The 22,983-nt window shown below is 53.9% G+C and overlaps 2 protein-coding genes across 2 annotated transcripts in view; both read right to left on the reverse strand.

Annotated features, from left to right (window-relative positions):
- Positions 1-696: 696 nt before the first annotated feature.
- Positions 697-5,645, reverse strand: ALPI (alkaline phosphatase, intestinal). The gene is made up of 13 exons (XM_049768907.1): positions 5,584-5,645; positions 4,093-4,154; positions 3,924-3,992; positions 3,728-3,844; positions 3,537-3,652; positions 3,274-3,448; positions 3,026-3,198; positions 2,706-2,840; positions 2,558-2,630; positions 2,314-2,448; positions 1,840-2,031; positions 1,062-1,178; positions 697-985 (listed from the first exon to the last, which is right to left on the reverse strand). The coding sequence occupies exons 1-13, from the start codon at positions 5,643-5,645 to the stop codon at positions 708-710; spliced, it is 1,704 nt and encodes a 567-aa protein (XP_049624864.1). The 3' UTR covers positions 697-707.
- Positions 5,646-13,532: 7,887 nt separating this feature from the next.
- DIS3L2 (DIS3 like 3'-5' exoribonuclease 2) overlaps positions 13,533-22,983 on the reverse strand; it is a 306,442-nt gene continuing 296,991 nt past the window's right edge. The window contains exons 15-21 of the mRNA XM_049769303.1: positions 16,583-16,766; positions 16,230-16,316; positions 15,796-15,943; positions 15,446-15,576; positions 15,222-15,326; positions 14,484-14,585; positions 13,533-13,964 (exon numbers count right to left, since the gene is read on the reverse strand). Coding sequence (XP_049625260.1) covers positions 13,803-13,964; positions 14,484-14,585; positions 15,222-15,326; positions 15,446-15,576; positions 15,796-15,943; positions 16,230-16,316; positions 16,583-16,766 — 919 coding nt within the window. The 3' untranslated portion in view covers positions 13,533-13,802. The remainder of the gene's footprint in view (positions 13,965-14,483; positions 14,586-15,221; positions 15,327-15,445; positions 15,577-15,795; positions 15,944-16,229; positions 16,317-16,582; positions 16,767-22,983) is intronic.

A 22,983-nucleotide genomic window follows, 5' to 3' on the forward strand; every position in this document is an offset into this window, starting at 1 on the left:
CCCACCCAGGACATCAGGGCTGTGGCTTTCCAGAACACTCCACTGCCAGCATCACTTGTTGAGTTTATTTGATTGTACTTTGTCCTCCCAGGAAGAGGAGGGAGTTTCCCTTGTTACAAATGATGAGAGAAAGGCGGAAGAGGTGGAGGAAGGGAAAAGAGCTGGGGGAGGAGGAGGAGGAGGAAAAGAATCGGGTGAAGGAGGGAGAGGAGGAAGAGGGGGAAAGAGAAGGAGTGAAGGAGGAGGTATAAGAGAAGGAAGAGAGTAAGAAAAGGAGGAGGAGGTGGAGGAGGAAGAGGAGGAGAGGAGAGGAGAGGAGGAAGAGGCTTTTGGTGGCCTTGGTGGTAGGGTTGGGGGAACTACCCCTGAGTCCATGCTGACCCTCAAGGCTTTGGTCGGGTCAAGAGAAGGTGAATAGAACCCCCTCTTTTCTGGGGTGCAGTTCTGAGGCACAGTCAAGGTTCTTGAGTTTGGAGGCATGAAGGCCAGAGCAGTGCAGGGAGAGTCCCCTTAGAATGTGGGGCCTCCAGTTCTGTCCCTGAGTAGAGGAGGCCCTAGGGGAACTAACTGGAGGGAGAAAGGACAGGGTGGGAGTCCCAGGATGGGGCAAGGAGCCAGAGGTTTGGGGAGACAGGAGTATCCTGGGTGCAAGAAACCTGGAACCCGGAGCTGGCAATGCAGACGGGGTGTGGGGTCCCCTAGGCGCTTCAGACTTCCAGTAGCAGCAGCAGCACTGCCCCGGTCAGCAGGGCCAGCACGGGCGTGCTGGTTCCTGGGACTGCAGAGTCGTTGGGGGCCTTGAGGTTGCAGTTGGTGTAGGGTTCAAGGCAGGCGGCAAAGGCCATAAGGTGTGCCACGTAAGTCTGCTCCTGCACGCCGTGCACCAGGTGTGCCTGCGGGCCACGCGCAAACAGTGCCACATCCTCGCCGCCGTGAGTCTCGGATCCGCGTGGCACGGCTGCCTGCTGCTTGTACCCGGGGTCACCTTCAGGAGTGACTGTCAGGTGGGCCTGAGCCCACTCTTGGAGCCCCTCCACCTCCAGCCTACCCGTGGCACTCACTGCTCTCCTTCTCAGTGACGTTGGGCCGGGTGCCATTCCTCAGTGCATAGCCGGGTCCATTGCCGTAGGCGATGGACGTGTAGGTCTTGCCGTCCAGGGCCTTCTCAGGCACTAGTCCTGTGGTAAGGAGGGGATGCCGTGAGGGTTCTAACTCGAGAGGATGGGCCACCTCTGGCAAACAGGACCCGCTTGCAGGTCCTCCAAATGCTGTTCTTTTATGTTTGTTTGTTTTTGGGCCACACCCCTGGCACTCAGGGGTTACTCCTGGCTCTGCACTCAGAAATCGCTCCTGGAAGGTCAGGGGACCCTATGGGATGCTGGGATTCGAACCACCATCTGTCCTGGATTGGCTGCTTACAAGGCAAACACCCTACTGCTGAGCTATCTGTCTGGCCCCACTTATTTTTATTTTTGTTGTTGTTGTTGGTTTTGGGTCACACTTGGTGGCACTCAGAGCTTACTCCTGGCTGTGTGCATAGAAATTGCTCCTGGCAGATTCGGGGGACTATATGGGATGCTGGGAATCTAACCCGGGTCGGCTAAGTGCAAGGTAAATGCCCTACCACTGTGCTATTGCTAGAGCCCCAGTCAGTTGCTGTTCTGAGACCAGAGGGCAGATGTGGAAATAGTGGCAGCATGAGGCCATGCCCCGGAGGAGACCCACCCCAGGAAGGTCTGCCCTCTAGGAGGCCCTGTCTCGATTAGTCTCACCTTCACAGGAGTACACCCCCAGCAGAGGCTCTACCCAAGCAGAGGCCCACCCATCCCGTGGACCTACCAAAAATGGAAGAGCCTCGGTGTGTGTAGCCCCCAAAGGTGAAGACATGTGAGTGGTCAGCTGTGACGAGGGACAGGGTGTCCAGTTCGCTGGTGAGCTGGCCCACCCTGGCGATGGTGGAGTCGAACATGACAGCCTCAGTGAGTGACAGGTATGCGATGCCATCATGGTGACCTTGGTCGATGCGGCCCCCTGCAGGAAAGCCATGTGGCCAGGCAATTGGAGCCCCCCTTTTTTGGTTTTTGGGCCACCCCCGGTGATGCTCAGGGGTTACTCCTGGCTATGCATTCAGAAATTGCTCCTGGTGTGGGGAACCATAAGGGACACAGGGGGATCGAACCAAGGTCCATCCTAGGTTAGCGTGTGCAAGACAAAAACCCTAGTGCTTCTGCCATGGCTCTGGCCCCAGTTGTAGCCCCTTCTCCCCCGCTTCTGAACTTCCCCTGGCTCAGCGAGGGGCGTCCCCACTCTCACCCTCCACAAAGAGGTAGAAGCCGAGGGGATTTCTGCTCAGCAGCTTCAGGGCTGCCTCGGTCATCTGCATCAGTGATGGGTCCAGGGTGAGATTGCGGTGAATGTCGTACTTGGTGTCCTTAGGCTCGAAGAGGCCTGGGGAGTGTGGGAACGGAGTGCAAGGGGGGGAGGCTCAGGGGCACTGTGACCCAGTGAAGTAGGGGCCTGAGTCCCTGAAGAAATAGGGTAGATGGGGTGCCCTTACCCAGGATGTGAGTAACATATGGGTCCTTGGCGGCCTCCTCAAGCCCAGTGAGGTTCCATACGTAACTGCCATTCTGCAGGCAAACCAGCCTCAGCACTGGCCACCATTTGCCCCTGGGTCAGTGCAAATGGGTTCCCATGTCCCTCACCTGGTGTTTAGCCTGCCATTCCTTCACCAGGTTCCTCTTGTCCTTCCGGATTCCATTCTGGGAGCTATTGTTGGGGTACTCAGGGTCTGGGGTGCCCTCAGGAAACATGTACATGCGGCCTCCACCCAAGATCACCTAAAGATAGGGCTACTGGGCTGGGAGTGCTCCTCAGTACCTTCTAAGTCCCCACAACACTGGGCCTGGGGAACCCCCTGACCCAGACTCACCACCCCCCAGTACCCAAGAGACCAACAAGAATATCCTCAGACCCCATTGCATATGGCTGAGCCCTGCCCTGCCCTGCCCTGCCTTATGCCCACATCAATGTCCACATTGGAGATGAGCTGGCTGGCAATGTCCTGGCAGCCATCCCGTAGTGCCTCCTGGGGCATGTTGGCATCCGAGTACCAGTCACGGTTCACTGTGTGTGCGTAGGTGCCCGAGGGGGAAGCATGCTGCACCCTGGTGGTGGTTACCACTCCCACCGACTTTCCTGCGGGGTGGGGGAAATCAGAGCTCGGGGGACATCCCGAAATTCCCAGGAACTCCCATTTGGGCCTGCACCCACCTGCTTTCTTGGCCTGGGACAGCACGGAGTACACCTCGTTTCCTTTTGAGGTATTGCACTGGTTGAACATGGCTGCAGCGTTCAGGCCGATGGTCTTATAGTTACCTTTGACTCCACACAGGTAGGCTGTGGCGGTACCTGCACTGTCGGGCACTTGTCTGTCCACATTGTAGGTCTAGGGACAGAGCTGGCCTCAGACGCGCCTCATCACCTTCCTTCCAGCCACACCCCACCCTTGGCTCCCTGGGACCCCCAGCCCTTACCTTGGATAGAGCCACATAGGGAAAGCCATCCATAGCCAAAGGTGTCTCTGGACCCAGCTTGCCATTAAGCTGCCCCTTTAGGATCCGGGTGGCTGTCACCGTGGATATTCCCATCCCTGAGGGAAAGCCAGGTCACCTGGTGCCCCTGATACAGGTGGGGAGCTGTGGTGGTTGGACCCCTGGCCACTCACCATCTCCCAAGAAGAGAATCAGGTTCTTGGCTCTTGTGTTGATGGGCTGCAGCTTTGAGGCAGCATTCAGGGCTGCCATTGCTTTCTTGTTCCAGAAGTCCGGTACCTTCTCTTCCTCTGGTCCAGGGGACAGTGAAAGTTTGGTCAGCATGAGGGAGCCCCCTAGGGTGGAGAGCATTGTAAAGGTGCTTCTTACCTGGGATGACCCCCAGGGAGCCTGGTAGGCCCAGAGCAATTAGTAGAAAGAGTTGCAGGCCAGCCATGGCTGGGGAATTGCAGAGACTGGATTCAGGGTGTTAGGACACAGAAGCTTGTGGGGAGGACTTTATTCCAGGCTGTAAAAGGCTCCGTGACCCTCCCCACACCAGGCTGCCCCGCCTCATCCTGTGACTTCAGGCCGAAGGGCAGAGGTGGGGTGGGACTGAGGCTGCGATAGTGGTCAGGAGCAGGCAGGGCGCCTGTCCAGCTGCATCCCTTGGGCCACTGCCGATGGGAGCCTCTGCTTGTGCATGTCCTGTCAGAGTAAGGGTCCTTCTGTACTACAGGCTAGTGTTTCTGAAGGTCATCATGGGCCAGGCTGATTCCTGGGTGCTAAGGGAGGTGAAGGAAGTGGGGTGCAGAGTTGAAAACTTGGGCCATGACTTCCTGTTGCCACCAGCAAAGGAGGCTCAGGGGAAGGCCTGGGGGCAATCATTCACATGATCACACACCCACTCAGCCAAGTACCCACACAGCTTTCCCCTGGGGGGTAAGGGCCGAGTTTCTGATGCTGGGGAGCCATGTTCTGTCCACCTACAGTGACTCCAGTAACCTGATGGCTTTTCCTGGCACCGCAGCAACTAACCGTGTCAGATGCCCTGGCCCAGGTTTCTACTAGACACTGCCCTGATATCCCAGCAGCATTTACAATGGCCCAAATGGCAGCCACTCGTGTCTATCCCAAATAGGGTCTAGAATTCAGCTGTAAAAGGAATTGATTCTGAGATGCAACGTGGGTGAAGTGTGGGAATGGGTGAGGTGAAGGAACGTTACCCAAGAGACAGTGCCATGCCTCATGCTTCTTCAGATTTGGAGGGCCTGGAGTGGAAGCAGGGACTGAGAGAGGAATGGTGGGTACAGGATGGTGTTGGGGGAGGCTTGCCTTTGTTTTTTTGTTTTTGTCTTTTTTTTAACCACACCCGGCTGGGTGTGCTCAGGGGCTATTCCTAGCTTTGCTCAGGACGCCTTCCTGGCATGCTCAGAGGGCCATGTGGGATGCTGAGCGCGTGCAAAGCGCCCTACCTGCTGTTCTATCGCTCCAGCCTCGGAGGCTTGCTTTTGTGACGATGCAGTGTTATTTGTGCTGCGAGCAGATTCTGGAGATTGTTGAATATACTGGACACTTGAAGTGATGAAGATGGCACATTTGGGGCCTGGGAGAAGGTGCAAGGGATTGGTGCCTGTGTGGCACGTCTGTGCTTCATCTCTGGCATTGCATAGTCCTCTCAGAAACAAAGATAAATATAATGTCCTGCTCTGTTTAGGGTGCTGTCTGGACAGAGGGCCTCACTCACACTCATCTGTGCTCTCACATGGGACCACTCAGCACACTGGCTTTATAATGGCGACTGAGAGGTAGGACAGTGGCAGGACACTTGCCTTGTACTAGACCATGATTTCCCAAGCACTGTGTCCCTGAAGCCCACCAGGAATGATCCCTGAGTTCAGAGTGATGATTAATCCCTGAGCATAGTTGAGTATGGCTCAACTCACAACCACTAAAAAAACCAAATCCAAACCATAAAATGTGAGAGAATAAATGACATCCTTGAACATGGCAGCAGACCATGGTGTGCTCAGACCTCCTCAACACTCACCTGATTTGGCCAGTGGCCATCAGCCACTGTGTTGCTGGATCCTCCCCAGAGCTGATAAGCATTTCTCCAGCTCTCTTGAGCTGTCCCCAGCATAGTTCTCTGTAAGGAAATTTTTTACCCCTCCCTTCCCTTCCAGGCAATTCTTGGCCAAAGGGCAGAACCATTAATTTCCGGCAGGCCTGAATCAATTAATTGGTTTATTTAACCAGGACACAGGTTAAAGTTCCCATAACTTTATCTGGCCTGTGACATTTCTTCCCCGCTGTCCCCTTTGGGGTGACATTGTGCTTCGAGATCCCTGGTAGCGGGACAATGAATGAGGCTGGCACCCCCCATGAGTGTGCAGATTTCTAGGTTGGTGGGTGGGGGAAGCGAGCAGATTCGCTAATCTCAGCTTTGCAGTTTCTTTCAAACACCTGCAACGGGGGGGGGGGGGGTGGTGGTGGTGTGTCATGCAACCCTCCTCATTACCCTCCTCCTTCCCCTTCTACTCCCAGCTCTGTTCTGTACTTCCCTTTGGGGTCCATTCCCAGGATGGGGCCTCAGGGACCAGCAGCTGCTCAACTGTTGTCACTTATTAGAACAGAGCCCCATGTGTGTGCCAGGCAGGTAGGTGCCTAGGGATGGAGCATGTGCTAGGCATGACCAAGGTCTGATTCTAGAGGGTGTTTCCTGCTATGGGTACCCAACATGGCTTCATTCTCCAGAATAAATGCCCAAATGAGCACCTTCAGGTCCCTGAAGGTGGTTCTTGTTCTGTGCAGATTTTAGTTGTGCCCCCCTCCTCTACCTCTCTATATAAAATCACCAAACTATAATCAAAAGGAGGGGCTGAGTCACAGTGCACAGGATGAAAAACACTGCCCACACCCAAACCTCCAAGGAAGAGTGGTGGTGTCTCTGCTCCCTGCCAGCAGAGCTATTTAGTTCCAGCCATTCTGATGGCGCAGTGTAATCCCTTTGAGCTCATTTTAATTTTTATGTAATCTTTTAGAGTCATGCTTATTTAAACATGATTTGTATTCAGTAAGTTACCCCCCCCCCCCAATCTGACAAAGGCTAACACCATCAAGATGTAGCACCATCCCTCAGAATTCACCCAATTTCTAGGACCTCTGAACCTTATTTTGTTAGGAGGGCCATTTCACATTAAAGGCTGTTACAGATAAGCATCTAAAACACGGTTTTTTTTTTTGGGGGGGGGCATCCTATTGAAGTTCAGGGCTTATTCTTGGCTCTGCACTCAGCAATCACTCCCGGTGGGCTCAGGGGAACCATATGGGGTGCTGGGGGATTGACCCTGGGTCATCTGCATACAAGACAAGTATCCTACCCACACCGTACCTACCTTCAGATCCCTAAGGCAAGTTTAAAGGGTGTTGAAAGAGCCTTCCTGGTTATGGCAGCCAAACCAATGCGACTTCACACCTTCCAAATGATTATTTTTTTTCAGCATAAAGGAACTCAAAAGTGCAATTAAGCCCACCGGTTTCACATGGTGTCTCAACAAGTACTATTTAAGATATGCCACAAAATAATATTATCTTTTTATTTATATCTTGAGCCTGATTAGACCTAAGGCCTCACTGTATACAGGAGTCATTTTTGGCAGTGTTTAGGGATCTCGTGGTACTGCAGATTGAATCCCCTGTATTCTTTCTGGACCAGGTATATAGTCTTAGAAAACAGGTAAAAAAAAATAGGTGAACTCTCTTGTTGGCTTTCTCAGAATTCACTGTTTGTCCTCTACAATCTGTCCACTGAATTTTGTCTTGTCCCATATGGACTGGAGACTAGCTGAACCTACACATCTAACTGCAGCAAACCAGGCTGGACCCTGATGTTGTGAAGGGCTTCACTGGACGATGGGGGTCTGCCTCCCCAGACCTGTTTGGTTACTGGCCTTCCTGGAATTACAGTGGAGTGAGCAGAAATCTGGGGCATGCGATGTCCAAGCTCATCTCCATGTGCCCACACATCCTTGTTGTCCATGGAAGGAGTTTGTCTGTGGGGTCCCTCTACCACGGGATGTCACCTATTTGTCACCTGAATTGTCTGGATCTCTCAATACTACTCCCAGGGCACAGACAGGATAGGAAATGGGCACCTAGAGGTCTGTCTCCTACAGCCCCTGGAAGTGGGGAGTACTGACCTGCCTGTCAGAGAGCTGGGACTGTTGTCACTAAAAGACTAAACCAAGAAAGAAAATAATGTCCATTGACTCCCCCTAGGGAGTCTGGTCCAAGCTGATCTCTCTGTGACCTTCTCTGAATGGGTGAGGGAAGATTCCCCTTTTTGCATGAACCACAATAGCCCACCCCCTATACCCTCTGACAGAAACAATTTCACCTTATCAAACTGCCAAGCCACCAAGTTTGTTTCAGATCTATAGACCCCAGACTATGTGTCCCTATGAGGCCATATGACCTCGATATTCCATTGTAGTGTCAGCCTAGTAGTATCACAGGAAATCTGATGGGAAAGTTCCATAGAAATCTCCCAAACTCAGTGAGTCTAAACAATAACACAGAAGGCTCAACTGGCACCAATCCCAGCTCAGTAAATCCTTAGACACTAACTTTAGTAACACCATGAGGAGATAGAACAATCATTTCAAATTGATTCTTGGTGGTCTAAGTTTTGACAATTCCATTTGCCTTTGAGTTGTCACAAATAATAGGAAGTAAATTTGGAAGTGCCTGCAAGGAGTGCAGGTTAGGATGGTGGGTAGGAAATTGGGGATACTAGTGAAGGGAGGGTCACACTGGTGGTGGTTTTGGTATCAGAACACTTAATGCCTGAAATGACTGAATCATGAACAACTTGGTAAACCATGGTGTTATAATACAAAATAATAATAAAAAAATGGGGCTGGAGCGATAGCATAGTGGTATGGTGTTTGCCTTGCACACGGCTGACCCCTGACCCAGGATGGATCTTGGTTAGATTCCTGACGTCCCATATGGTCCCCCAAGCCAGGAGCAATTTCTGAGTGCATAGCCAGGAGTAACCCCCGAGCATCACCGGGTGTAGCCCAAAAACCAAAATAAATAAATAAATAAACAAAAGGTAAGAAAACCCTATGGAGGACCCAGATTGAAAGCACCTGCCTCGAATGCAGATCACTCAGGTTCAATTCCTGGCTTTACATAGAGTCCCCTGAGCTTTGCCATGAGTAAATGTGGAGAATAATTGGTTTAATCCCCTAACAAAGAGAAAAACACTACATAAACAGAGGCACCTCTGGCTCCTTCAGCATTTTTTTTTTTGTTTTGGTTTTGGTTGTGATTGGCCATACCTGGCAGTATTCAGGTCTGAATACAGTCCCCTGGCAGGCTCAGGGGACTGACCATATGGGATGCTGGGGATTGAACCTAGGTTAGCTATGTGCAAGGCAAATGCCCTATCTGCTATGGCTGCTGTCTCACCAGCTTAGAGTGGTACTTGGAGACCTGAGGGTTGAGAACTTTTGTATATGTGTTGCCGAAGCGAGCACGGGTTGAGAACTTTTGGTTGAAAGAAACAGATGCTGGGCTTGGATTGTCCTTCCATGGTGGTGGATTGGGAGGGGCTGTGGGTTTAAACTTCTGCAAGTGCCGCTGGGTTGTGTGGGGACTTACTCAGAAAAGGGTCTGGGGCAGGGGCAATTCTCAGGCCTTGGAGAAAGGTTCCGACACTCTCAAAGCCATTGCTCAAAGCTGTCTGTCCACTTGAGGGTGAGTAGGAGATACAACTACTCGGCAGCTGTGGGGAACTGTCAAGAACTTTCTCTGGAACATTCTGTACCTTAAACTTCAGTAGGATGATGCTGTCCTGGCTGCTCTGATGAAAGCGACGCAAATGGCCATTTCCTTTCACGGGCGCTGCGCATCTGTTTCTGTGTGCTTTCCAGATGGAGCCTGGTGCAACTGATGATTGCTTGAAACCCCGGAGCCAAATGGGGCTTTTATGTACAAAAAGTGACTCATGGCTCTCTCCCCTAAAAATGGCTTTTTTTGTATATTAAATAAACCACCAATGTCCCTACCTCCATAAACCCCACAATAATTAGGTTTCCCAGAGATGAGTCTGAAACCTAGAGAATTCAAACAGCATTTTGAATAATGAGCACACTTGCCCCTTCCCTAATGCTAGAATCTTCCATCTCCTCCCATCCATGGGGATTAGATCTCTGCTTCAGGAAATTGACTCGACTGCAGTGGACCCTGAACCCAGAAGTGACCAGAAAAACTCTTGGGTCCACACCCCGCCAGGGCCTCTCTCTGGGGTGAGAGGCCCACAGGACTGGAGCCACAGTGGTAATCAGCAGAAACGTTATCTTTGTGGAAAGAACAGTGGACTGTTTCACACACCCACTACTGAGTGAGACCTTTCAAACCTGTGGCCAGGCCACTTCTAAAGAAACAGACTTACTGGGGCTGGAGTGGTGGCGCTAGAGTTAAGGCATCTATCTGCCTTGCAAGCGCTAGCCTAGGACAGACTGCGGTTCGATCCCCTGGTGTCCCATATGGTCCCCCAAGCCAGAGACAATTTCTGAGCACATAGCCAGGAGTAATCCCTGAGCGTCACCTGTGTGCCCCCCCCCCATAAAAACAAGAAAGATACTTACTATTGGGGCAGGGGGGCTGGAGAGATAAAGTAAGGCACAGCTCTGTAGTATTTCTTAAAGGCAACAAAATGGGCAGTTCCCAGGGTTCACACAGCAGCCTTGGACCCCAATTTATCAAGCCCAAGTCTTTTCCTAATTGTCACCTCAACCCCCATTCTTAAAGGCAGCATAGTGTGATGACCCTGTACTGTACAACCACTATCACCACAAAAATATCTGCTTCATGCTGCCTTCTCTCTGGCATGAAGCTCTCCCATCATACCGTTTTACTTGCTGAATGGGGTGTTGTCCTATTTAAGATTCATGGCATACAGCTAATGAGAGCTCTGTCTCATTGAGGACTTGGGGATACAGCCAATGAGAGCTCTGCTACATTCTGACGTCATGGAATACAGCCACTGAGAACTTGGCTGCTTAATAAGTCATGGAAGACAACCAATGAGAGTTTTTGCCTCATTGATAACTTCGAAATACAGCCAATAAGATATCTGCTGCCTTGGTGAGTCATGGACTATAGCCAGTGAGAGGACAGCTGCAACAATGAGAGCTCTACCCTTAGAAGGCTATAACCTGCCCCCCCTTGTCTTGGTTGCTGTGATTGTTACAGTGTAGAGAGGAGAGAGGAGAGAGGAGGGAGAGAGGGAAGGGGGGAGAGAGGGAAGGGGGGAGAGAGGGGAGAGAGGAGAGAGAGAGGAGGGAGGGGGAGGGAGAGAGAGAGAAAGAGAGAGAGAAAGAAAGAGAGAGAGAGGAGAGAGAGAGAGAGAGGAGAGAGAGAGAGAGAGAGAGAGAGAGAGAGAGAGAGAGAGAGAGAGAGAGAGAGAGAGAGAGAGAGAGAGAGAGAGAGAGAGAGAGAGAGAGAGAGAGAGAGATGCTCTACCTATTGTACCTGCCCTGGTCCCTTTTTTTTTTTTTTTTGTGGAAGCACACCTGGCTGTGTTCAGGGGATACTCCTGACTCTGTACTCCTAGTGGACTTGGGGGATCACATTAAATGCTGGGGATTGAACCTGGATTGGCCGCATTCGAGGCAAGAACCCTACCTCCAGCCTGTTTTTTTTTTTTTTTTTTAAACTAACTCCTTAATTTTCCATCTGAGAGATACCTCTGGCCTCTTCATCTTTTTTTGTCTTTTCTTTTTGGGCCACACCTGGCAGCTCTCAGATGTAACTCCTGGCACTGCACTCAGAAATCATTTCTGGCAGACTCAGGGGACCATATAAGATTTTGGGGATCTAAATGGGTTGACTGCGTGCAAGGCAAAATGCCTCTACCCACTGTTATTGCTTTGCCCCCTCTTCCCTTTGTTTTTTAATGAATTGATCATGATTATTTTCAACTTTATATCGTTTTCCTTTTATTGAAATTTATGTCATACCGGGGTGCTCAGGGGTCAATCCTACTAGGGTTTGGGGAAACCCTATGAAGTTTCTGGGTCAGTTACGTGCAAGGAAGTGGCCCCCCTCTGTTACTATCTCTAAAACTATCTTCAAACTGCTTATCTGGTGGGAACTGCCTCTGTGACTTGGCCTGAAGAGGTCAGCTGTGTTTGCTGACCTTGAGGTGGGATGCCAGAATGGTTCTGTCCTGGCTGACAAAGGGTTTCATGGCACTGTACAGGACAGCTAGACAGGAAGCAGCAGTGTCCAGTTCTTCTGGCCAGAGGCCGCATGTCTGTTTCTCAGTGGCCCAGACCTGTTGAGACCTGTTGCAGCAATGCAACACCTCTACCTGTAGGCAGTTAAGCAGCTTCCTAGAGGCGGCAGGAGCCATGTCCATCTGAGCGTGGACACCAGCGAACAGCTTTGCACCCCCAGGCACTGTCTCCCCCAAACCCCTTCTCACTTCGCCTCCTTTGGGTGGCCCCCAATCTCCTACCCATGATCATCAGCTGCCTGCTCTGAAGTCCCAGCTGCTTTGGGATACCTAGGCCTCCTTCCTCAGGGACCTTGCTCTCTGGCAGTTTGCTCATCTTTCCCAGTGGAACCCCACTTTGCCACTCTGCCCATTTCTACACCATTCTGTTTTTGTTTTTGCTTTCTGTCTTGGAGCCAGGGCATTTTTTTTTTTTTTTGGTGGTTTTTGGGTCACACCCGGCAGTGCTCAGGGGTTATTCCTGGCTCCAGGCTTAGAAACTGCTCCTGGCAGGCACTGGGGACCATATGGGATGCTGGCATTCAAACCAATGACCTCCTGCATGAAAGGCAAACACCTTACCTCCATGCTATCTCTCTGGCCCCGAGCCAGGGCATTTTTACACCATTCTATACCCAACTGTTTGTTCCCCGTCTGATATGTGGATACAGGGCATTTCTCTGAGATACTTGGGCAGGAAGCTCCCCACTCCTTCTAGGGTACTCTCAGTAGCCCCAGGAGGGCGGTTGAGACAGAGCCCAAGTTTCTGGACAATCCCTGTGGGGGGGCTGCACAGGAGAGCCTGACCCTCATACTCTTCCACTGGATCCAGTGATCCTCATGTTCTTTGACTAGATCCCAGAGACACCATGCTCTTCCACTGGATTCAGTGAACCCATTCTCCCACTGGATCCAATGATACCCATGCTCTCCTAGTGGATCCCAGTAACCCAATACTCTCCAAATAGATCCAGTGACCCCCAGGCTTTCTCACTGTATCCAGTGACCTCCACACACTCCCACTGGATCCCAGTGAGACTCATGTTCTCCCACTGGATCCCAATGACTTCTATGTTCTCCTATTGGATCCCAGTGACCCTTGCACTTTCTCGCTGGATCCCGGTGATCTCCACACTCTCCCACTCGATCCCAGTGACCCTGATTTCTCATTGAACCCTCTTGACCCTGATTCTCTCATCGGATCCCAGTGACCTTGAAGCTCTCTATTAAAGGTTGGGGGCCCTGGTCCTCTCCATCAGTTCCAGTCCCAGACTCCAGAGCTCTCCAGCCCATCGTACTGGCCAGGTGGGGTCAGGCTGCTCAGAAGAGAATGTCCCAGTGGCACATCTCTGTTTCCAGATGGGGCCAACAGCGGGGCCAGTAGATACCCGGGAGGCCAAATCAGGATCTGGGAGCCCCTTTACCTGCTGCCATTGGTAGCTTCACTGTCCCCTGCTTATGGGGCTGTTGGGGACCCAGGCCTCTGTGGGCGGCAGGGAGAAGCCGTCTTGTGCATACTAATTGCTTTTCTAATCAGCCAGAACGCAGCACTGGCATCAATCTGCTGCACTAACTCTGTGAATCACCCTGGGGCTGACAGGAAGGTACTGGTGGTGGAGCAGCCCAGGGGAGGGCGGGTGAGGTTGGATCAGACCCTCACTGGGGCCTCAGGATGCCCATGCCTCCTTACTGCAGGACCCACACCCGAGTGCACTTCACACTTGATTTTATTCCTTGACACTGATTTGATGAGGACCCCAGATTCCTGGGCAGAGGAGGCAGTGAATGGGGGGAGCGGCTGTGGCACTGTTCGGGTCAGGATCCACACCCAACCCCCCCCCCTAGTCTGTTTAAAAACTGAGCTGCAAAAATAAAATAGGATGGAAAATATAAACAAAATCCTGAAGTGTTAAAAATCCAATTAAAACTCCCCTTCGGTGCCGAAAGGTCCCAATCCTAAAAGCCAGCAGGTGAGACTCTCAGGCTTCTGGTTCCAGGTTCGTGTAGTCGCTGTCAATGTCACAGCTGCCATCATGGTCACTGTGGTGCACCTGGTCCGGCCGCTTGAGGGTGGCACTGTACTTGAGGGCGGCATCCTCTGCCTGCAGCACCACGTCCACCAGGCTGAAGATGGTGAGAACCTGCGAGCAGCCAAGGCGGCAGGGGATAGACAGGGAAGTGGGGTGTTGGTGGTGGACTTGGGGGAAGGGAGCAGGCAGGGGAATGAGGGGATTGGTGGGATGGGGTGGGGAGGGGAATGAATATGGGTGTGGCTGGGGAGGGAAAATAGGCAAGAAGGTGTGCCTGATGGTTACCCCTGCTCTGCCCTCATCTATCCAGCACCTCCCTTGCTGAGCTTTCTGGAGGCCTCTGCTTGCCAACACTCATCAGCCCCTGCTGGGGCCTTAAGATCTGATGGCCAGCTGGGCACATCTCTGGGAGTAGGTCATACAGACCCCCAAAAGTTCTGCTTTTGAGATTCAGGTAGAGCTCCCCTCTGGCCATTGTGGCTTCCTGGGAAGAAGCAGTAGGAGAAAGCAGAGACCCAAGGAGTATGGGTGGTGGTGGGGAGTGGAGGATGGTTGGCTGAGGGAAGGTTCTGGAGCATGAGGCTGAGGATAGGCATGCAGGAATGTTCTGGAAGGGCTCTACTTGCTTACCTGTTGCACTGGCTCCTGCACCATGTCCTCAGGTTCCCAGACCAGCGTGAGCTCCGGCTTCTTTCCCACACGCTGGAAGTGGTGGGACCTCAGGGGCAGTGCCTAGGGTGGAGCGGTCACTTAGTCTGGGACCCACCAACCCTGTCCAAACCACAGGAGATACCCCCATCCCCAGCTGAAACTGAGGTAGCATCTGGAAGTGGGGGAAACAGTGTCTGGGGCTGTGGCACTGTCTGTGTGTGTGGCTCACGGGGAAGCCCCGTGCAGAGGTCTGCTTCACCTGTCTGTTTCCAAGCACCACAATAGTGGAGTGGCTGGCATACAGAGCCACGGTCCCTAGCACGGCCAGGTACAGAGGGAGGAAGGCTGGGCAGGGTTAACCTGTGTGCCTGAGAGCCCACATCCTAGGATGGATGGGAGGAGGTATCCCATAGTCAGGACCCCCATCCCAGAAGGATTGTCAGGTGGCCCCAGCTCGTGGACATTATGCTGCATGGAAGATTCTTGTACCCCAAGGGTACAACAGGCAAGGCTTTGGGTTTCCCAAGAAGAGGGGGGATTGTAGAGGTTCTGGCAGAAGGCTCAGGTGGGCTCAGATGTGGCTGACGAGGGAATGGGTAACCTGGAGCCTGCAAGTCCTGCACCCAAATCTCACAACCATCACAGCCCCCACAGTCCCCCTGCCCTACAGACCACATGGTCCTCTTCTGGTCCTTCTGTCTGCTCATCCTCACTCACATTGCAGTACACGCGCTTCTGCACACCATAGCGCAGCACCAGCACATCGAAGGCCTGGTTCAGTACACCCAGCACCATGGCTTCAGACTCCAGCGGGCCAGTCTCCTGTGGGTAGCGGGCAGCCAGGGCTCAGCAGGGCACAGCCCCCAAGCCTGGAGACAGTGCATGCTGAGGGGCCGGGGAAGACTGGGAGTCTTGTTGGGGCGGGTGCGGGGAGTCCTCACCTTGACCATGATGGCGAAAAAGAGGCCCGTGCTGAGCTCTTGCACGCGTTTGGACGCCATGCGGCGGTCGTTGCAGTGGTCTGCCTTTTTCTGCAGGCCATCGGGCTCTATGCTGGGCACCTCCCGGTAGCCTGGGAAGGGGGTGTGTGGTGTGTGGCCCTGGCTGGGGAGCGGGGGGGGGGGGTCCAGGTACAGGGAGAGGGGCAGGGATGGCAGGCTAACCATTAAAGGGCCCTGGGTTAGGATCCTGCATCCCCAGTAGGGTTCCCCAGCTCTGCTCAAATGAACTGGGACCCTTCCCACTCTTCTGGGGTGCCTCCTCCACACGGCGCCCCAGCACCGCCCCTTACCCAGTGCGGCGGCCAGCAGGCGGTGCACCAGCACATCTGGAAAGCGGCGGATGGGTGAGGTGAAGTGCGTGTAGAGTGGCACGTTGAGTGCATAGTGCCGGAACTGTGCCTGGTCCTGCAGCGACCCCGAGCAGAAGTACAGAGCCATCTGCGGGCAGGAACCGTCAGGGAGAGTGGAGTGCAGCTGCCCCTCTGGGTGGAGTTGGGGGCCACTGGAAGAGCCCTCTACTTCTCTCAAATGGATGCAAAGGACAGCTCGGGGTGGCAGAACACCCCTTTGCCACTTCTGGCCCCAGCCCGAGCCAGCATTGGGTGTTAGAGTGAGTAGAACCCCAGAGCAGATTCCTCGCTCCCTCTACTGTGGGATTGAAGGGGCAGGCAGCACATGGGAGACAGTGGGGACCTGTCCTGGGGTCCCCGGGAGGCGTTCTCACCTGCATGGGCCGAGAGCACATGGTGGTTAGCACCTCCTTCCGGGCCATGGAGTACTTGTCGTCTCCGAACATTTCGGTTAGACTTTTCTAGAAAAGTGGGAGACAAGCAGGCTGTGAGATCCTGGGGAGACTGGGAGGAGCAGCCAGCACCTCACTTTCCCCAAGGGGCCCTCAGCAGCCACCCCAGGAAGGGGAGGAGATGGAGTGGGAGCTCCTTCCTGGGCCAAGGTCACACCCTGAATGAACTCCCTGAGGCTCAGTTGCAAGCTGGATACGCTGACCTCATTCCCCACGACCACCGCCCAGAAGGACCCCCTGGGCCCTTCCTTCGAACCCCCCACTTCTGAACTCACGTTGAGGGCGCCGGCAGAGCTGAAGTCCACAGGCAGCCCCATCTGGCCACAGAACTCCGCCAGGTCGCTGAGCATCTTGGTCTGTGGTGGCGGGTGGCGGCGGAGCAGCGCACGCTCAGGGAAGGCGCGGTGGATGCGGTGGGCCACGGCCATGTTGGCCAGGAGCATGAACTCCTCCACCAGCCTGTGGGAAGGGAACGGCTCAGTACAGCAGTGGGTGGCAGGGGACACCTGGGAGGATGGGGGTGTGTGGGGAAAGATTGGGACAAGGGCTGGCCCTGGACAGGGTCACCACTTGGGGAAACCGCTCCATTGCCTGGCACTGAACCCCGGGACAGTGTCCTCACCCCATTTCTTCATGGGAGGGGGGTAAAGGGCCCACACTCCACATCACTTCCCCTTCTGGGAGCATGGGGCACAAGGGAGGGAGGATGTCTGGGGATGCCCCAGAGCAGATGGTGTCTGTGGGTGTGGCCTGCCCTGCTCTGTGAGCCCTAGGTCCCCACGAGGAGATAGGGTGGGAAATGGGAGATGGACAGGAGCCCCCATAGGCAGCTGTGCATCAGGCTGTGCCTGAATCCCAGGGGAATACACAACTGTCACCAGGCCAGGGAAGCCATGGGCAAAATGTGGGGCTCAGGTTGTTATAGGCACCTCACAGGTTGTAAAATAAATCCCAACATTGTGAGATCAACCCTATGCACTATATTTCTAACCCCAGGCAGACGGGGCTGAAGAAGCTGGTATGGTAGCCGTGAAGGATTAATATAAACCAAGCCAGTCAGGAGAGAGTCATGCAGTTTGCTTTTTGCCTCGTGGTCTCTGCTTACCATGCCAAGCTAAACTGCTCTTTTTTATTCTGCCAGAACAAAATTCAACCAGGTTGGGGAGAGTAGAGAAAGATCCAGGTGAACTTTTTCTTTTTTTGGGAGGTGGTAGTGGTGAAGGCACACCTGGCAGTGCTCAGGGGTTACTCTTGGCTCTGTACTCAGAAATAGCTCCTGGCAGGGTTGGGGGACCATATGGGATGCCCGGGATTGAACCCGGGTCAGTCCAGGGTCAGCCATGTGCAAGGCAACCGCCTACTGCTGTACTATCACTCTGGCCCCCCCAAGTGAATTTCTGCATATCAAAAGGCTGTCAAAAAGAAAGAGGAAATTGGAGGAACACCTTTGTTTTGGGTTAATAGCTGGGTGGTCACCTTACAACAGGTGAGCCACAGGTACATCACAGGCATGTCACAGGTACCAAAAGTGCATCACAGGGCCATTACGTGACAACACTACTGTGTCACAAGTGTATTTCACAGGTATCACAGGCACTTCATAGGCACACCACAGAAGTGTCAAAGGCTTGTCACAGGTGTACCACAGATGCACCCGAGGTACTTTACAGGTATCACAGACACAGATGTTATAGGCATGCCACAGGTACATTCAGGTGTATCACAGCTGTGTCACAACAGGCCCACCAAAGGCATGTTATAGGCATGGCACGGGTACATGGATCACATAACTGTCATAGGCCTCACAGCTGGTGGCTACACTTCTCTTCCCACCTTCTGGACCCACTAGCTGATCCTCAGGGTGCTCTGTGACCCCCTTCTGTGTCCTCTCCAAATGCAGTGGGATAGTAGGGGACACCCCTGGGGCCAGGCTGTCACACTGTCATCTGGGGGGCTGTTCTACTCCTGCTACTGCAACTTCAGTGCATGCCTATGGGCAGTTCTCGGGAGGCCTGATACTGGGAGGGTCCTTAGGGTGCCGAGAGATGAACTGGGCTGCACTTTGTGCTCATGGCCAGCAGTGGGCAGTAGATCCCCATGACAGCGTTGCTGTGTTGCTGTGGGCCAGGGGTGCCTGCAGGGGGAAGGGCCTGGCAGAAAAGTAGGCTCCAGAGGCCGCCCCGACCCTTGTAGCCCCATCCCTGAGGTCAGAGGAACTAGCTCCTGGGTTCCTGGGCATCACAATGCTCCCAGGTCCTGTAGGGCTCTGCAGTTTGGGGACAGCAGTGACCCACTCTATGTCCTTCTATGCCCTCTAGCAACTGGGGCTGGTCAGCAGAGCCATGGGATCTGGCAAAGCCCCAGATGCAGGGGCCAACCTGGATGGTCCCCCTGCTTGGTGTGTCAGTCCTCCTCAGATGGTGTCCCTTTTCCACGCAGCTGGAGGACATGGTGGGGACAGCTGTGAATGGGGCGCTGCCACCTTGAGCCCCTGGGCTGCTCCTGTATCCTGGCAGTGCTTAGGTCCTTGTGGCAGGGCAAACGGCCTGAGTAGGAAAGGGAGGGGTGTAGCACTGAACCATGGGAGTCCCAAGGAGCCCATCAGAGGAAAGCAATGTACCTGCAGCAGGGTCCTAGGGAGTCTAGGGTTCAATAGCAGTATCCAGGGGTAAGAACAGCCCTAGGAATGAGGAGGGCCCCATAGGCGGTACTTTTACCCCTCCCTCTGCTTAGTAGGTCCCAGTCACTTCCCCAGACATGTCAGCAGGGGGCGCCTGAGACTGTTCTTCTTCAGTCCTGGGGTATGCAGGGCAGCTGAAAGCCTGGGAAGGGACCAGTAGGGCAGAAAGAGACTGGATTTATTTAGGAGTCTCTGGGCTCAGTCAGTGTCTCCATAGAACATTCTGTACCCTTACCTCTTCCCTTGGTGGGGGACTGGGGCTGGGGATCCCTGGACACTGCTCTGACTCAGACCTGGTCCTAGACCTAGAGACCCCTAATCCCACCCTGACTCCAGCTGTGATGAGAACCTCAGTCCTGCAGACCGTCAGAAACAGGGCCTCAGCCAGGACAGTAAGCTTCAGGGAAGGGAGTCCCAGCAAGTCTTGCTGGGGAGGTTCGGATGGGCATGGCCCCTGCCCCAGCTGCTTCAGGAGCGGACATACATGTGTGATGGGAGTTTCTATCTTTCCTTGAAAAGCTCATGGCCAAGAGAGTGCCGCTGGTGGGGGCCCGACTTTGGGTACATATGGGCTCTGGACAGAAGAAGCAGGAGACTGTTAGCTCTCTGCCAGAATACAGCAAACCTTTGGGATGTGCTGAACGCGAAAAACATGGTTGCAAGGGCCCTGGGTACCACTGCACAGGCCCTAATCCACCTCTTTCTGTCTCCCACTACCATCACATCCTCAGCCCAGCACCACCACTGTCTGAAATCCCCTTGAAATGAGAAAGGGCTACATAGGCTGAGTGTGCTGGCATAAGGGTGGGGAAACAGGACCCTGGGAACAGGAGGATCAAGCCATGCCCAGTTGCAATCTGTCAGCAGAAAAGAGGGTCAGACTGATCATCTTTCCTGGCTCCTTGTCCTGATTGTCCTCAGGGCCTGAAAGTGACACCTGTAAGTGATCAACAGTCCCAGAACCCTTGTACGTGAGGAGCCATGGTATTACTGAAACCCCAACCAGACATCATTCTAGAAAGTGCATATTTGTGAGCTGAGAGGAAAATGGGGCAGGGTGGCCTGAGAGGAAAGCAGGGCAGGGTGGCCTGTGGCCCTGGTGAAAACCAAGGGCAGGGCAGGCTGATGGCAGTTGTCTGCTGGCCCTTCAAGGGGACCCTCAAGTGGCCTTCGCTACCTCTTTGCAGGGATCCCTGAGCCCTGCTGGTTGGCCCATGGCCGGATCTCCAAGGTGAAACTTCTGTTTCACCTACTGGACTAGAGGAGAAATGTACCCTGGCCCCTTTCAGCCTCCGTATACTCAAGAGAGTGGCTGGCAAGAATCAGGAAGCGAAGGCAACAGTCCTACTCAAGGCACCAGCTCAACCTCTGTTGCCCAGGGTCTGGATTGTGGGCCTACTTCAAGACCCCTGATCCCAGACTAGGAAGGGAATCTTCCATGGGCCACGGAGGGGTCTGCCTCTGCGGGGCCCCCTGCCAGGAGAGCAGGGACTGAGAGAAGCAGGGGAGAGGGGAATGACTGAAGTCCAAGGGCCAGTTTGGGAGGCCAGAGTATTGGATGTCCCATGTGTCTACTACTGAAGGCCCCTAGCGGGAGATGAAATGGGGACAGGGAACACCAGGGAGCCTGACCACCTGTGGGTTCAGGCTTTGAAGGGCTGAGCTGTTCTAGGCCTGTGGTCTCATTTCTCATGGGGTGGCTGGAGGGGCCAGTGATGTGAGTCCCACTGCCACAATTGTCCTGCTTGTGTCTTCTACATGCCCATCTTTGAATACAGTGGGGGTCTGATGTTCCTCAACCAGGCAGTTTCCAGGACCCATAGTAGGGCCTGCCCAGTCCAATAAAAGTCTGTCTGTCTCCCCCTGTCACACCCCCCTTGCCTCTGCAGAGAGAGAACATTCCAGAACACCCTTCTCTCTCTGACCCAAAATCGAATTCCACTTTCCAAATCCATCCTTCTCAGTGTCAGGTTGACCTGAGCTAGGTCCCTTGCCCAGAAGTTCTCTGATATGCCAAGGAGTGGCTTGGGTGTGGAAAGGACCACTGTGGGGGTCTGAGCAGGGTAGCACGGCTACTGGGGAGGGTGGCAGAGCTTCCTGGCTGCACCCACTCTGTTCCATAGCCCAGTTACTTCCAAACAGCAGCTAGAAACAAGACCACAACACAGGCCTGGCCTCCCAGTTGTGGCCACACCACACACACCACGAAGCCACCTGGTTCTGCTTAGGGAGACTTTCCTACCATGTGCATAGCCTGGGCACCACCTCAGGATCCTGCTTCTTCCTCAAAGAGGAGCCATTCTGCGCTGCCCACTGGTCTTTCTGCTTGTAGGTGGCTCCCTTTGGCAGGGCCCTGTTTCCCAGCACCTGGCCCCAAAAGAGCTAGAAAAACAGGAGGCCGAGACGTGCACTGAACTGACAGAGAAAGAACCAGGGGCGCTTCCCTCCAGCAGAAAAGCTGGCCGGGCCTTGCCACAGAGCCTGTTATGTCTGGCTCCAGAGCCTGCGTGCGCTTCTCGGGCCTGTGAACCAGGCCCCATTCATTCTCCTGCGGTTTTGGGGGGCTGTCCAAGCGCTCAGCAGGTCGCAGTGCGCCCCGGAGAAGCGAGGTCAGTGAGAGGCCCACGGGGGAGGGGGGACTCTGGCACCTCTTCTGCCTTGGTCTCTGGTCCCCCCTCCCCTCTCAGCCTCCACTTTCTAGTTCCCAGCCCACTGGCCTGGCAGAAAGATGTGACCCCCAATTTTCAAGTGGTGCCTGCTCCCCACAACTCACATGTGGGTGCTCTCTGGACTTGCATGTCCCACACCTAGCCCTCCTCACCCCATTGTACTCCATTTGGGGAGAGCTGAAGAGCGTTAGATTCCGCCTGAATGTGCTTGGCAATGCCGATCCAGGAGCCAGGCCCAGATTCCACACTGGCACAATGCTGCCCAGCTCAGGTCCCACCAGTGGCAGAAGGCAGCTCCTGAAGCCTGGAACATGAGGCTGGGGGTGCAACTCGTCCCCATCTCCATGGCCAGAGACTGATTTATTTGCACGGAGCTAACAAATACCCTCCCAGCAAGGGAGTCCATTTGTCTATTTGCCCATCTTCCCTCCCACAGCAGCATCACGTGACACATTGACAAACACACTCAGACACATTCATGATCTCAGACACAGGCAAACACGGAGACACACAGAGACAAAGGCACACACAGAGATACCCATATGCTCAGAGGCACGCACAGACACATTCACACACTCATACAAATGCTGTATGTGTTCTGGTGCTGAGACTTCTGCCTGAGATTCAAGGTAAGCCACTGTGGTCAGGGCTAAAGGAGTGAAGGAAAAGCCCACAGCCACAGCCTCAACCACAGCCACATCCTGCAGCCCAGGGCTACACTCACAACCCGCAATCATTGCCCAATCACAGCCCACAGCCCACAGCTACAGGCCACAGCTCGCAACTCACCACCAAGAAGCCAAGCATGCTTGGGTGGCCTGCCAGACAGCTTCAGGGGTACAGCCCTGGGCACCTTCTCCAGGCCTGAGGCCAACTTGCAACCTGGCCCACTTCCTGAGTGAAACCGAGGCCTTGAGTCATCTGTGTCCATCTGTGGTTCAAGTGCCTACTGGGAAGGTATTTCCTGGAGGCTACTCTGAGGCTTGCCTTACTGCAGGGGTGTAGAAAGGCCCTGAGACACACACCCCACCTGCCACGGACAGAGTGTACCTGTTCACAGAGCAGGTGCCAGAGGGTCTCCTTTAGGCCTGCATCAAATCTTAAGGACTCTGGGAAGGGTAAGCCAACCAGAGCTTCTGAATGTAGCCAGGAGTGAGTGTAAAGAGCAGCTCCAGCAAGAATCTGAGGCTGGAGCCGGAGAGATAACACGAAGGTAAAGTGTTTGCCTTGCATGCAGGACAGTGGTTCGAATCCAGGCATTCCATATGGTCCCCCGTGCCTGCCAAGAACACTTTCTGAGTGTAGAGCCAGGAGGAATCCCTGAGCT

This window comes from Suncus etruscus, chromosome 2, assembly GCF_024139225.1.
Source record: "Suncus etruscus isolate mSunEtr1 chromosome 2, mSunEtr1.pri.cur, whole genome shotgun sequence".
In the NCBI taxonomy this organism is placed as follows: domain Eukaryota; kingdom Metazoa; phylum Chordata; class Mammalia; order Eulipotyphla; family Soricidae; genus Suncus; species Suncus etruscus.

Bases quoted from the DNA above. Each gene is read 5' to 3' on its own strand.
- ALPI (XM_049768907.1), bottom strand. From the start codon at position 5,645: ATGCTTATCAGCTCTGGGGAGGATCCAGCAACACAGTGGCTGATGGCC. The intron at 3,993-4,092 runs GTGTGGGGAGGG...GCAATTCCCCAG, and splicing joins GGATGAGGCGGGGCAGCCTG to CCATGGCTGGCCTGCAACTC. The intron at 2,032-2,313 runs GTGAGAGTGGGG...GCTTTCCTGCAG, and splicing joins CTTCTACCTCTTTGTGGAGG to GGGGCCGCATCGACCAAGGT.